General features: G+C 34.2%; 1 protein-coding gene across 2 annotated transcripts in view; it reads right to left on the bottom strand.

The window, feature by feature from the left end:
* The window catches only part of Uba6 (ubiquitin like modifier activating enzyme 6), a 62,033-nt gene that overhangs the window by 13,123 nt on the left and 33,317 nt on the right, over positions 1–15,593 (bottom strand). For both annotated transcript variants that reach the window (XM_048446291.3, XM_048446292.3), the window contains exons 16-27: positions 14,679–14,757; positions 13,528–13,608; positions 10,309–10,386; positions 8,921–9,102; positions 7,888–7,993; positions 6,026–6,115; positions 5,854–5,934; positions 4,982–5,110; positions 3,484–3,535; positions 3,333–3,396; positions 2,339–2,408; positions 329–400 (exon numbers count right to left, since the gene is read on the bottom strand). In XM_048446291.3, the coding sequence (XP_048302248.3) occupies positions 329–400; positions 2,339–2,408; positions 3,333–3,396; positions 3,484–3,535; positions 4,982–5,110; positions 5,854–5,934; positions 6,026–6,115; positions 7,888–7,993; positions 8,921–9,102; positions 10,309–10,386; positions 13,528–13,608; positions 14,679–14,757 (1,084 nt within the window). The remainder of the gene's footprint in view (positions 1–328; positions 401–2,338; positions 2,409–3,332; positions 3,397–3,483; positions 3,536–4,981; positions 5,111–5,853; positions 5,935–6,025; positions 6,116–7,887; positions 7,994–8,920; positions 9,103–10,308; positions 10,387–13,527; positions 13,609–14,678; positions 14,758–15,593) is intronic.

The following is a 15,593-nucleotide window of genomic DNA, read 5'->3' as shown; positions in this document are numbered from 1 at the left end:
AGTAGCTACTACCACTGCATTAACACCCCAGCCATCCATCGTTTGTCTATGTTCTTGCAATAACTGACAGCTTTTCCTACTTATACCTTTACTCACGACCATTCATGGTACCAGGTTCTCGGATTAAGGCTGGGAGCTGCTTCTGTCTGTTCAGCACCAGCCCAAGTGGCAGGTCACCCAGAGCTCTCTATTTATAGTTCATCTCTTCTTTGGAATAAAATGTCATTAAGGACAAAGACTGCTCATTATGGGAGTCTCCAGGCTGAGAAAGGCATATACAGCAGTTTAACAACCACTAGCTAGCTAAGTGAATGAACTGCTAGCTTACCTTGTTAGAAGGTTTGAATTCCTGAATTTTAACTTCTGAAAGAATATCCATGAGGGTATCCACTGATAAATCCTGTTTTATTAATAAAAAAAAGTTAATTTTATTAACACATTTTTTTGAACCCTGAATCCGAGGCTAAAAACTCTATTAAGAAAAGGTCCTTTTATCACATTAACTATTTAGCAACTAAACATGTTACCTGAGTTATTTATATTCATTTGAAACATTTATCTCCATTGTACTTATTAGTTAACATTTATCTCCGTTGTATTTATTAGTTAACAACCTTTACATTTTTGTTCTTCCTGCAAAATTCCAAAAAGAAACCACGTACCCATTTCCTTAGTATCAAAGGTTTACCTTTCCTGAGTAACATTATATACTACAAATTAATCAAATTCATACAATGAGAAGCAAGGTACAATAACGGTTCAAGTTTATCTTGATGAACCTGCATCTACATTTATTATTAGGAAGCTCCTATGAAAAACTGAGACATACTGCTTTTGAGGCTAGTTGAGACTTATAACACAAGACTGGCCACTGTTATTTACTCCTAGACCTTTATGTGGTATTTAACTTTCCATCAGGAGTCATCTAAAACAGGCACATCAATGTTAAATACAGATCCAGATTTGGTAGTACATCTGTAATTCCAACAGGTCAAAGGCTAAAGTGGAAGAATCACAAATTTGAAGCCTGTCTCGGAGAGCGTGTATATCTACTTAGTAAAACTCTATTCCAAATATGACAATGACAAAAAACTAAAACCATTTTGTTTTTCTCTCATCAATTTACTTGAAGGCAGAGTTATTTAACTCCAATACGCAATTAAAGAGAAAGCTAACCTATGCACATGTGCTGTCTCTCAAAATTGTATCAAGCGTGCTAGATGTGACACAAAAAAGATGATGTCTAACAGAATGAGTATGATTCTAAGGTACAAAAATCAAAATAAGATAACCCTAGATTTCTGAAAAAGTATAAAAGTTAACATTAAAAGAGAGAAACAGGAAAAAAAGAGGATCTCTACAAAGCATTTTTAAATTGCTATGAAATGTCTCATGGTTTCTAATTCAGAGTAACAAGGATAACAAATGTAAACAGGTCATAAACAGTTTTATTACCTAACGACTGCTTTTCACACATATTATTTCAACATTTAAATTCATAAAGAAAAATATTTTCTATTTACTAGTACTGTAATAAGTAGACAGCTTTTGCAAATTAGAATGGACAGTAACACAACAAAATAAAACGGCCTTTTCCTTTTCAATCCAAAAGAAATGATTCTAGTTGGGCAGGTTATGCATGCCTGTAATAAGAGTACTGATGAAGTGAAGGCAGAAAGATGAGCTCCTGGCAAGTTCCAGCTACACAGTTGCAGTGATATTTTGTTTATGTTTTAACAAATGAAGCTTGCCTGAAGATCAGAGTGCAGAGCTAAGCCACCAGAGGCCAGGGAGTGGTGGCACACACTTCTAATTCCAGGGAGACAGAGGCAGAGGGGTCCTGTTAGTTCAAGGCCACTCAGAGCTACCAGAGATTGAATCTGTCTAAAAGAGAAGCAAAGCTCAGAGATCCTATGCCTTTAATCCCAGCAATAGGGAGGTGGAGACAGGAATAGTATGGCTGGGCAGAGAGAGGAATATAAGGCAGAAGACAACAGTTCAGCACAGTGCAAGGTTTGGTGGAGCAGTGCAGTCTGAGGATCACCCCTTCAGTCTGAGCATTGGTAGAGGTAAAAGATCTCTCTAGTGGCTGGCTGCACTCTTCTCTGATCCTTCAGCTTTCACCCCCTAATACTTGACTCTGGGTTTTATTTATTAAATTCAATTAGAATTTGTGCTACCCAACAAATTCTGGACCAGCCTTAGATGTGTGAGCTCATGTCTCAAAACAACTCAACAAAAGAAAGAATGATCCTTATGATCTAAAAACACATTTCTACACCACCAAACAATTCAACACAGGTTTTGATCACTTGCTAGGCACTGGAGAGTATCTCACCTTTTCTGAAAATGGAATGCAATATACTGAAGCATATAGTTTTGCAGCATTCTGAAGAAAACTGAGATGCCTTTGGAAATGAAAATAAAAAAGCAGTTTGAATGGCAATTTTAAAGAAGATATTTAAGTCAGGAGAAAATACAATCTTTGTATTAAGTCTTAAGAATTACATTTAAAGAATTTGTTTCATAATTAATTTTTACTCCTTTTAATGTTAAGACAATGAAATTCGGCCTACACTAAAACACAGAATAAAATACCAAATTTTCTTTTGAAACAAAAATGCTTATTAAAAACACTCATAATATTCAAGTATTCACTAGCAATACTGTGAAGAAAGAAGTGAAAAAAAGGCAGAATTATTTAGAATACTTGGAGAAAAGTCCTTTTAATGCATTAGAAAATATTTATCAGGTATGAATGAGAATACATTAGGTTTGAAAACAAGCAAAATAATTTACTTTAAAACAAAATGAGTATGTCATATTGGAAAGGCAATTTATGATAATGTCGTATGAATTCTGTAGCAAGCAACTGCTAGGAAATTAAGCAAAGTGTTATTTGTAGAAAGGAAGATTAGTGAAGAAAAGTTAAGTGTCTGATGAGAATATACACATATTAAGTGCCAATCTCAAAACAGTGCACATACAGACCTCCATACATATAAACATTTAATAATATCCAAACATATAATACCTGTATTAATTTAGGCAGCTAGTATTAACTGTATTTTCCACCTTAAGTAAAGCATCTTTGCTTTACTTAGTGTAAGAACATTTATTAACATTTTATTTGCTTATGGGCAAAAGTAGGGGTGACACAGTTTCTAATGGAGTGGACGTTACCAACAATATTAATATTATAATAGTAATAGTAATAGTGGTGCGTAGGAAAGACGTGGCTGGCTCTGCTGACTAGAATGACTTACTAACAGGGAAAGACCTTGCAGTGTACAGCTAAGACATTTACTATGAAAACACACACATATACTTACAAAGTTTCGTTTAAATCAAATTTTATTGGAGAAGGTGGCCTTTTTGGTGACTGCCAAAACAAACCTGATAAAAACAATGAAATATTGTTTTCAACAAATACTGGTCATATGTAATATGGTACATTATGATTTCTTTAATACTTATACTCACTGCCATCTTTTAATCGTGTTTCAAGAGGAAAACAGTGAAGAAGTTGTAGAGCCTGAAAAAAAAAGTAATAAAAAAATCCTATTATTTGTTGCTATCTGAAGAAAAAACCCTGAAATTAAAAAAAATGCTTTGTTCATATTTTCTCAGTCTTCATAAATCAAACAAAACAAACTTTAAAAGATACACAGTGAGGTCTTGTAGCCAGGCATGAAAATTTTTATGTTTTCTCCTGTCCTGTCATTAGAGCTTTCTTATAACAAACATGAATGAATACTGACTACTTCACTTGTTTTGTACAAATGGTATATCCTCCTCATAATTTTGCTTTTTTCTAAGAGCTAATCTTTAGAATAAATATAAACAAATGGCATTCAGCATTTCAAAACACTATAAATGTGAATGGAAGAGGGTAAGAATGTAATATAGATCTGTAAATTAATAATACTTAAATCTAGGTGAAAGATAAATAATGATTACTGTGGACATTATACTCTCATTTCCATGATTCATTTTTTTCAACAGCAATAACAACAACAATAATAAAAATCAATCAAAATAGGTCCGGTGGCTCAGCAGGTAAAGCTACTTACTGTCAAGCACAGTAACCTGACTTTGATCCCTAGGACTCACATGGTGGATGGAAATGACTCCTGTAATTTGCCTTTTAACCTCCACATGAGCACACCCCAACTTTCAACAAAACAAATAATTAGAAATGTCATATTAAAAATAAAACCCCAACCAAACAAAAACACAGTCACAAAAGATATAAACTAAAAAGAGTAAAGAGAAACAAAAGAAATCATGATAAAATCAGGTCTAGTTCCTGGTGAGATGTAAGCACATTTCTCTAAAAAGCACACCATGTAGGAAAGGAAAAGACAAGTGTGTACTTCAAGACTGTGTTTAAAAGATGAACGCATAAGTAAAGGCCTAAGGAAGGGATTAAAAAGCAGAGGACATAGTTTGTTAGCTATGTGACTGCAAGCAAGAACAATAGGTAGCGTTACTGAATACTTGGCCTACCCTAAATGCTTTATATGGAGTAAATTACTTAACGCCTACCGCTACACTGTGAAATGTATGCTTAATCGTTTTAGACAAAACACATAACATGTGTTTATGAGTTACAATTGGAAAATGTAAAATTCGAACAAAATTTCCATCTGATTTATCAGTCCCTTGTTTCTATTCTGAACGAACTTCTTTAGAAAGGGAATTAATGCATTCCTATTACCTAAAAAGAAAAGTTATCCAAAACCCAGTTTTGTACTGAGCGTCAAGTCAATGTACAGCTGACAATCAAGCCAGTAAGAGAAAACTAAACGCTTTAATTAGTAGTATTCAAAGAGAAACTGGTCATATGCCTAGTTTTTACTCTCAGCTAACTTGTTATTTATTTGTGAAAGGCCTGGTCAAAGAAAAACAATAGACACTTTAAGTCAAGGATGGTAGTAATAAATAAGCCAAGGACAGATGTCTCAGAATGGATACCTACCTTATGGTTAAAATATTTTTCAAACTTCAGTCTTGCTAATTCTACACACTGGGGCCAATTTCTAGGTCTTCTGCTAAGTAGCTTAATAGCTTGAAAACAACCTTCTAAACTCTGTCCATTTTGCATTTTCTAGAAGAAAAGGAAAACAGAAAATAAAACACTTTCCAATTACAAGCATAAGCACATTCCAAAAGTATGAGTCAAAGCGCAAAGATGAATTCACAGGTTTAGTATTTTAATTTTACCCCCCTCATTTTTTTTCTTGCCTCAAGCCCACATCTCTCATTCTTTCACTCCCCGCGCCCCCATTATGAGTAGATTAAGAGCGGACAGCAAATGAAATATTAGATTTGGTGTTTCTTAATTTACAACACACCTTCATGTTTTCCTATGTGTAAGATACTAAGTACCCAAGAAGTCTTTAGTATATGGAGTCCCAGGAATAGTAGTTAGTACAAACTTGACCTTTTAAATTGTGTATGATAAAGAAATTCAAGGTAGCACCTTATTATGAGAACAATAAGATTAGTGTCCAGTCATGATTAGTTTTTCTTAATTAACCTGAACTTTGTTCCCGCAGAGTTACCAACCCTTTGATTACCTGTTGCTCTCTTAGCAATATTATCACACTCTCATTAGGTTGAACAACAAAAACTAATGTTTGAAGGCCCAACAGTGACAATGTCATATAGTTTCATTAAACTAACAAAGGCTATCAGTGACCCAATTCAAGATTCTCCATGACATTTCACTGTGATGAACTTTTTGACCACTCTTATTTCTGTAGGAAGGTTTTCCTATTTTCAAGTACCTGGAAAACAAGGTTATAATGACAAAGTATTAAGTCTGTAGTAAAAGGCATTGACCTTTACCTGTAAGACTTCTTCTGCAGAAGGATAGGTTTGCCAAAATTTGTTAAACAATGAAGGCTTGTGGGAAAAGGAACTTTCAAACTGTAAAGGAAAAAAAGGTTACAAGTATATCTAGAAGTTATAATATTGCCTTTTCTAATTCAGAGAGGACAAGTTTATTAAGAATTTTTACCTTGTCTCTTGCCCACTGGATAGTATGTTCGATAGCAGCTGGAAAGGACTTCAGAGTACAAAATGGTATTTCCTCTTCTGGGGGGTCCCGCTATTGAAAAATAAAAATCCCATTATTATTTATTGCTGGGTGCTTGTGTGGTGTGACAGAAAATGACATGTAAAATTTTACAACATTACTTCCTACTTTGGAAAGTGATTCAAGAATCCTTAATATATAAGTTCTCTGCATACTCCAGGCCTCTACATGAAGAAAAACATCTGAGAATCAAGCTTGGTGTTTTCCTAGAGGAAATGGGTATTAAATAAATGGGGAAGATTAAGGTGTCTCACTAGAAGCAGCACCACTAAAGATCTCCTTGTCTATTAGACCCTGTGTGTACAGCCTACTCAGCCAAAAATGACTCAATTTATGCCTTTCTACTTAGAAATATCTATTATAATTTGCTGATATATAAGCTATTACTAACTTCTTAAAATTCAAAGAGGGATACTATCAATAATATTAAATTGTGTTTTACAAGGATTTTAAATTTTAAAAAATGGGAGAAATTTTAGCAGAAGTAGTAGAATTAAAGAATTCCCTACTGTGAAAATCTTCCCATGGGATTTTACATATCATCATTTCCGTCCTGTTTCATACACTAATTAAACATATTTTAATCTACTGTATTATCATCATTACATGTACCAATGTACCTCATGAAAGAAAATGGGAAAACAGTAAACCCTAAGAATTAAAAAAATTTACTAACTCAAACATATTCCTTAAATCAAGGGACATTGATACTTATAAAAACCATATACCTTGAATTTTTTTTTTTACCTGAATTGTCCATTTTAAAATTACAAAGCCTACAATTATTTCCTAGACCCAGAGTCTCAACTTGAGCAATATTGTAAAATCATTTATGGGGGTCAAAACTGTTACATTTTACCATGTACCTAAAATACACAGACATATCCATACAGCTTGGTTCCACCACTGAAGAAATCTGAATTTTCCAGGTAGATTCTGGGAAAATTACCAGTTTTCACAAGTATTTCTACTTAATTATTATTTCTAATTTCTAATAATAATAAATTCTTAATAAGGATAAACATTAGAAATGAATACACAGCTATTATACTTGTATTCTTTATATGCCAGCCTGTATCTTATGCACTAAAACCAAAAGATCACTAAGTGGATATGATTTCAAGTCTTTGGTGACAGTTCTATTTTCAATACAAAAGTTAAATTGTTTCTAAAAGCTTTTTAAACTCTAGGGTTATCAGAAAACAGCTTAGAAGTTCTGAGAGATAGTGAAAAGATTATTACAGAAAAGTCAAATACTTGTGATGATTTCTAACAATTGGATTTAGGGACCAGGGAGCTAGCTCAGTTCACAGAAGGCTGTGTGAGCCTGAGGGCCTACTTTTGTTCTCGAAACCCATGAAAAAATGGGTGTGGAGGTCTGTGCTTGTAATCCAGTACTGAGAGGCAAAGCCGGGGGGGGGGGGGGGGGTGAGGGGGAGGAGCTTGAGGGAATGGTAGGGGGTGATAGCAATGGGGAATCCTTGGCACTTGCTCGCTAGTCAGCTGAGACAAATCTAGGCTTCCTGAGGTCAGTGAGAGGCCCTGTCTCAAAAACTAGGAGTACAATAGAGAAAGACACCTGTCATTGAACTCTGACCTTCACACAGGGGTCCCCTTGTACCCTTAAAGCTTGGGTTCAACAGATTTAAAAATGCAGATGCACATACAACCTGACTGTCAGATTAAAACCAAGATCAATAAAACAGACTCAAATTTACTGATTCCTCAATGAAGACAAAATTATGACATAAAAAGACAGACATTTATTGAATATACTGACTTACGTGACTATTATAGGATTCAGTCAATTGAGGTACAATAATTTCTGTGTGTCCCTTTGTGCCCATTGTTCCAGAATCTAGGAGAGGCCGGACATTTGCTAAGCAACGGCTATTTGGAGACAAAATATGCAAAAACAAAGACAAAAGTGAGCAATAAATAGTAAAGAGAGGGCAGTTCCTGTTGTTTATTTAATATTCCACATGTTGATAATTTCTGAACACTCTGTTGTAGGAAACAGAACATGGCCCATGTAACAGTTCTACTTCCTAGTTCTATTACATATATAAAACTTGTTTTCAACCTAGTAATTTTTGATTCTTTCTACTTATTAAATTCTGGAACTTTTAAATGTCTATTTCCACCTTAATTACTAACTATGTTATTATTATTCATTCAACAACTGACTTTATAAATCACATTGAATGAAATCAGATGACTGGCACTGAAGATATAGTGGTGGAAAAGAAATGGTCTCTGGATGAAAGATTTAGTGAAGAAACAAACATTAAGTAAACACATATGTAAAAATAAAAAGTAAGTACCACAATGAAAAAGTATTAAGAAAGCAGATAACATCTGCTTTAAGAAAGATATTTAGGCTGAATCTGAAAGATAAGGGAATAACTTAAGGGAAAGAACAGGCAGGTACAATTGGGGAGGAAGAATTCTGGAGGAAGAGAAATACAATTTCCTCATGCCAAAAAACAATTTAGTTCCTAAGGTAAAAAGGCCTTTCAAGACCCTAGAGAAGGCATAGAGAGCCAGAAAAAAGGAGAGCCAGGGAAGACTGGGCACATTAAACATGGGAGCAATGGCCAGGTAGTAGGTATTTTATGAAGAACATTTAGGCTGTTTTACCAATACCGAATTCTTCTGGATACACTAGGAAACCATCAGCATGCTTGAATTTGAGCAGTACTATTAGAGTGACATAAAAAATAACCAGAAAATTGGTAATTTTCCAAAAAGTGAGGGTGAAAAACAAAACTAAAAATGGAAAGTAGTTCTTTATGCACTTGAATCTCAAGAACATACCTGTCTACATATCTCCTGGCTTCCACATTATCTAGTGCTGTAATAATGATATCTTGCTTAGTGTAAAATTCATCACTGTATATAATCTCAGTGGCAGGACAAACTTTGTTCAGGTGTGCATCTATTTTTAATTGAGGATTTATTTTCAGAGTTGCTTCAGCAGCAGTATAACTTTTAGGTTTCTAAACAAGTAACAAATAAAAACAGAAGGAATAAATGTTAAACAGAAAAGATGAACTATGACTGAATCTACATATAGTAATCATTTGGAATATATATGAGGTGACAGCAAGGCAATGACACTAGCTCAAATAATTTACATCTAAACACCCTTCATTGTTTAGCAAAGTGTTTTAGAGAGTTTAAAAATATTCAAAAATGCTATTTAAGTCTTAAAAACAATTTTTTAAAAATTAACAGTTTTATTAGACATCATTGAATCATTGTGTTATTTCAAAGGCATGAAGGTCCATTTTGAATACAGGCTCTGAATCTATATTCCTTTAGAGCAGCTTCTGAATTTGGGCATCTGATCTAATAATGGTCTTTCTGTCTCTATGATGATATAACATCTTTTATTTCTTACTGTAAAAATCAGAAGCTCTTAGAGCTCAGGAAATTAATAAAGAGGTCTTCATTGTTCACCTAGAGATAATACACAAAGTGAATTGTTTTAATCGACATTTTAATTCACAAGAGGCTCCATTGCCACGTCCTCTGTTTTTATACGCGTAAGAGGACATCAGGCTAACTATGACATCTGGTGTGGTCACATCTGTTCATAGCATACCTAAACTGCATTTCCTAAGACTGACAATGAGTTGACAACACAAGGGAAAAATACGTTTTTGATTAATACATTTCTTTCTTTTCTATACTGTTACCATGAAACTGACTAGCCTTTACTGTGTAGACCGGGCTGGACTTGAACTCAATGCCCTTGAGAGTATTGATTAAAGCAATGAGCTACCAAGCACTGCCTGTCTCTTTTCCTGATTTAAACATTTTAATCTTTGAAAAGACTAGTAGTCCTTCTACAATAAAAGGGGATGTTAAATAAAAATAGCACAGCAATTTAAAATTCTAACCCTTAAAACTTACCCGTTTTGTAACAAAAAGAAACAAGAAGTAGAGTTAAAATCTGTGCTTTCAGGTCTGATATTAGAGGGCTTGTTTACGGAAACACTGTGGAGACTACAAAAGTACTACACGTTTTCCAGCTCAAATACTAACATCTAAAAATCAATGCAAAAGACAACTTTATTATGCATAAAAGGTAAATTTTTATTTTCTTCATTTTGTTCTATCCAAAGAACATGTTGTTCCTTTCCTTAAGAGTCTAACAAAGGACAACCATTATCTATTTATGAGAAGAAACATTAACAAACCTGTATGTGATGTGGACGAAACAGGAACTGTCTGTTTAGGTTGGATTTTTCTATCAAATCAGGATCTGTAACTGTAACCTTTTATCGGAGGAGAATAAAACAAATAAATCTGCTTTGCATTTTTCACTAAGACTGGAACAGTACCCTCAAATTATTTTTTCTAGTAAAAGTCATTACAAAAGTAAAATTCTGAAGTTGTCAATAATGTGCTATCATAGATTTAATTCCAAATAATATTTAGTCAATGAGCATAGTCCAACTAAGGCAAGATCTATAAACTATAAGGCCGATGAATATTTTTTAAAATAATTTTTATGTCTGTGGCTATTTGCATTCTCAGGGCAGAGTCAACCAGCTGTCACAGATTGATTTCATAGGCCTAAAACACTTGAATTTAGTCTCTTAAGAATGCGTAGATTAACCCCTAAAGATGAAAGGAAACAAAAGCTCAGTTAGATTTAAGAAGACTGGACTAGGTACAGTGCTGCTCAGCATGGGTTCAGTTTCAGTGCTGACCGGTGTTCGCGCACTGATTTTTCTTGTAGTAATTATCCTGATCTATGTGCCTACTTTTTTGTGGAATTTTATGATAAAGAGTTATCTTTTTCAATTTAACAACTACAAATATTATGGTTGGGATACAGTGTCTACAAAAAGGCTCACTGTGTCTTTGATTCTGGGCTTTTGAGATATGAAGCTTTGCAAGTCAAACATTTTTATGTAGTTCCAAATTTGGGAACATATCACTTAATAAGCTACTGCGGAGGCTGAAGTAGAAAGATTTTAACTACAAGGCCTGCCTAAACTACAAAGTAAATTTAAGGCCAGCTTAGGCAATTCAGCAAAAGACTGAAAAAAAAAAAAGGGTTGGAATACAGCCTAGTTTTGGTGGATTTGACTAACATGTGCAAAGACCTAGGTTCAATTCCCCATAGAGAAAAATAATCCTAAAATTAGCTTTAAGTTATCTAAACTTTCCATGTTCTAACTAAACAATTTAGTAAGATTAAAAAAATTTTTTTCCCAATTTTAAGTCAGATAATCCTAAAAAATTTTAAAAATGAATCATTTCACGTACTTGAATCTAAGAATGCATGTTCATAAATTTTATGGCTTATCCTTCACGCATGTCTATATCATGGAAAAGTCCTTACATTTACATGTCACATACCTTTACTCTGCCCTTTCTGAAAGACAATTAAACACAGAAATGTAGGCTGACAGTCGTTTCTTCCCTTTCATTATGAAGCTAATTTCCATTACTGTGCTGCACTGCTTCTTACTCAGATGTCTCTTCTAGAACCTCTCCCTGAACACTGTCAACCTCACTATTATTACATCTGCTTTTAAATCTACTGAGTGTACAGAATCTATTTTGGAAAATTGTCAATGTTCCTTTTTGTTTTGTGTTCCTTCTTTCTGTATCATTTTTAAATTTAAAGATTTTTTAATGTAGATTTTTCTTTATGATGGCTTTTTTTTAAATTACAAATTATTTATTTATGTGTGTGAGCACACATGCACAAGCCACCTAGGGCATACATGTGAAGTGAGTGTGTGTGTATGTGTATGTTCATGTTGTATGGGTAAGTACATGCCAGGGTGCATATGTAGAGTCCAAAGGATAACTTGCGGGAGTCAGATCTCTCCTTCTACCATGTGGGTCCTTAGGATTAAAATCAGGTTGACAGGCTTGGTAGCAGCATCCTTACTTCATGAGCTTCATCTCACCTGGCAGGGGTTCCATATTTTAAAGTGTAAATCATCAATGGATAATGTTAGTTATGCATAGTCTACGAGCTCTGGGTTTATAGGGAAAGCTATGACTGAATTTTACACCTGTTTAAGACTGGAGAATTCAATGGCCCTAAATTTTCTATAATAACATCTCTGCTTGAAATTTCACCCAATATTAACACTGGATCCATATATGGGTATGGAACATGGTCTAAGAGTCTTATTTTCTGGTGAGTGATTTCTCTTTCTACTTGACATCACAGATAGCAAGAAAAAATGTATCTGGTGTTTAGCTCAAGGTTTATTTCTCCCTTGATTCTAGGTACCTGGGGATTTCTCTTTCCATCTTGACTGTCTGTGAACACTTACAGTTTTGTTATAGAAAGTCTCTGTGCTGAGAATGACAGTGGCCTGCCGACATTACACGCTTTATTTTGCTGTCTGATGTCAATAGATTTCTTCACTACAGCTCTTCTCTAGACCTTTGCCTACTAAAAGCACTGTTACTGTTCATGCAGTTAAAACATTCAGGTGGGCCAGGTGGTGGTGGCACACGCCTTTAATCCCAGCACTCGGGAGGCAGAAGCAGGTGGATCTTTCTGAGTTCAAAGTCAGCCTGGACTGTTACACAGAGAAACCCTGTCTCGAAAAACAAAAACAAAAAAATTCAGGTGACCCACAAGTTTATAGTAAAGGGATTTTTCTTTTCTTTTTTTCTTTTTAAATCAAATGACTTTTAAGCCAGTAGACTCGTGGTTTATGGAGCACAGTTTAGGAAATGCTAAGCATGGAAAATATAAATATGTACCTACTTATAGCTATGATAATAATGAATCCCTTGTAAAACTAGAACAATAAGACAAAATGTAAATTATCATCTACTTTTAGGTTACCTGTGTAGTGTCATTGTTATTTACCAAGTTAAATATATGAACTTCGTAGTTACCAAGATAAATATATGAAGTCAGTAATGAAAATTTTTATCTTAAAAGGTAAAATCACTACTAAAAAATATTTTAAATGCCATTATTTTGCAATGAACTCAGTCTGAGGAATTTTAATACTGTATGCCAAAGTATCTACTATTCCTACTGTCTGAAACTCACCATTTAAACTGTATTAGCTCTCTGCAATTTGTTAATGTTATCTCTCATGTTTAAATATTGTTAATATTTAACAATAGTATAACAAAATAATAACAGGTTTTCAGTTTGCAAGTCTATGACAATAAAGGTTCCTTTAATTTTGATTTAGATGGTGACTACAAAAGAAAAGATGGCCCATTTTCAGTTTCTGAGAATTTCAGAAAGTTAAGAACAGAGAAACACAGAATTTGTCACTTAAAGTGACCAGAAGACAACTAAAATCCTCCAATTCTTAGTTTAATGATCTACTTGAAACATAGGCTGGAATAGTCAAAGACAGTTCAGGAAAGTGTAGCACCAAATACAAACGTGGAACTCTCAAAGCCTTGTATCTTACCAATCCTTCCTCTCTGCTTGTACCAACACCCAGTAAGGCGAAATTTTTTAACATTTCACAGCCTATGGCACCACATCCTACCTATTGAAGAGAATAAGAGTATAAATGTCAGACGATAAAACTATGTCTACTCAACAGAGAACAATTTCATCCAGTTTTCTTTTAAGTGCTATTACAATAAAAACTATTTTAAAAATGACCATTTGTGATTCACTTATGATAGATTGTACTTCTACAGGTTTCATAAGACCTTGTAAGTGTCTCAAAGGAAAAAAAAGCACAAATAAGGAGAATGTACTATTTATAATACTTCCTCTACACAGAAAACGCTGAACACAGAACTCATTTTTTACACAGGATAGAAAACAATGGCAGAAACACAACAAAGGAAAACCCACCCAAACCCAGAATTACTCTATGAAATTTTTTTTTTTTACTTTTATAATTGTCAGTTTATCTGAAAGGTGAAGTTTAAGACAATTCTACTAAGAATTTTAAGTAAACAGCTATTTGAAACTGATTATAAGGAGTTCCATCTACATGCAAAATCTCAACAGCAATTATTAATTTTTAAAATATTACTTTATAGAAATGACTGTTAAAATCAAGTATTACTTTTAAGCCTTGTCAAGAAAGTTGTGCTCGTGAGAAATCGCTCTCACACTGCACTAAGACATTTTAAAAAGAAAATACAGGCTGGAGAGATGCTTCAGCAGTTAAGAGCACTGGCTGCTCTTCCAGAGGTCCTGAGTTCAATTTGGAGCAACCACATGGTAGTTTAAAACCATCTAAAATGAGATCTGGTGCCCTCTTCTGGCCTGCAGGCAAGACATGCAGGCAGAACACTGTATACCTTTGTTTTTTTTAAAAAAGAAGAGAATACATTTCTTAATTTAGTGAGGAAAAAAACCCCACATTCTTAAAGTACTTCTGAAAAATCATTTAATGTTGAAAGTTATTATATTCAGATTTTATATTGAAATGCATATTCCTTGGATTATGAATTGGCTAATGTTTTATGGAAAGGGCCAGAGAGTCAGTATCTTAAGCTCTGGGGGTTATACAACTTGTGAGTCACTCATTGAGAGCCAGCTGTCGACAGTCAACAGCAGTTGAACACACTTCTTATTCCCATTCTTATTCATACTTACTAGGAAGACACTCAGACTGTGAAGCTTCTGACATAATGTATCTCCAATGCAGGCTCGCAAGGCATCATATCTATCTCCTCTGGAGAAACATTTACCAAGAAAACAGAAAGGCACAAGAAATAAATTTTATTATTTTTAATAACAATTTAGTATTGTGTTTTAAAGGAGAATCTACTGTAAGAGTTTCCTCCATCCCTTCTCATGCCTAAACAAAGATCCAGAGGTGGATGAAGCTAAGAGGGAAAGGTTGCTGCCAGAAAGGAGCCCCTCATTGGTGATACAAAGCCAACAACCCTGAACCCAAACACACACAAGCCACACTAACTGCACTTAGCAGAGTGTGTTTATATATTTATGCATATATATACAAAGCAAATTAGAAAAAGAGGCCATCAATTTAAGAGGGAGTGAGGTACACTGACAAGGTCAGAGAGAGGACAAGGAAGGGGGAGTTGATGTAATTATATTTCAATTAATCCTTTTTATATAAAAATTTTTCCTTAATTCATGAGAAGAGCTACTTTCTTTGAAAGAGAAAAGACCCTACCAATATCCAAATGACTTAAGTAAAGATGACTTTAATTTATAATAGAGGATCCATTCTAAGATCATCAGTGGATTCCTGAAACTTTGGATGATACTGATCCCTAAGCATAATAAATTTTATACTATACATAATTTATAAACTTATAACACCACACACTGTGGTAATATCTGCAGGCTGAATATCAAAGAAAAATTAACACATTTCTTTCCACTTCTTTATAATGTTGTGGTTAGATTATTTCTTCTTTCTAAAATTATTTATTTACTTTGTTTTACGAGGCAGGGTTTCTCTGTATATTCCTGGTTATCCTAGAACTCATTGTGTAGACCAGGCTGGCCTCAAACTCACAGAGATCTGCCTGCCTATGC

The sequence above is a fragment of the Myodes glareolus genome, chromosome 8 (assembly GCF_982192425.1).
Source record: "Myodes glareolus chromosome 8, mMyoGla1.1, whole genome shotgun sequence".
Lineage (NCBI taxonomy): Eukaryota > Metazoa > Chordata > Mammalia > Rodentia > Cricetidae > Myodes > Myodes glareolus.
This window is presented reverse-complemented; position numbering and strand designations above follow the sequence as displayed.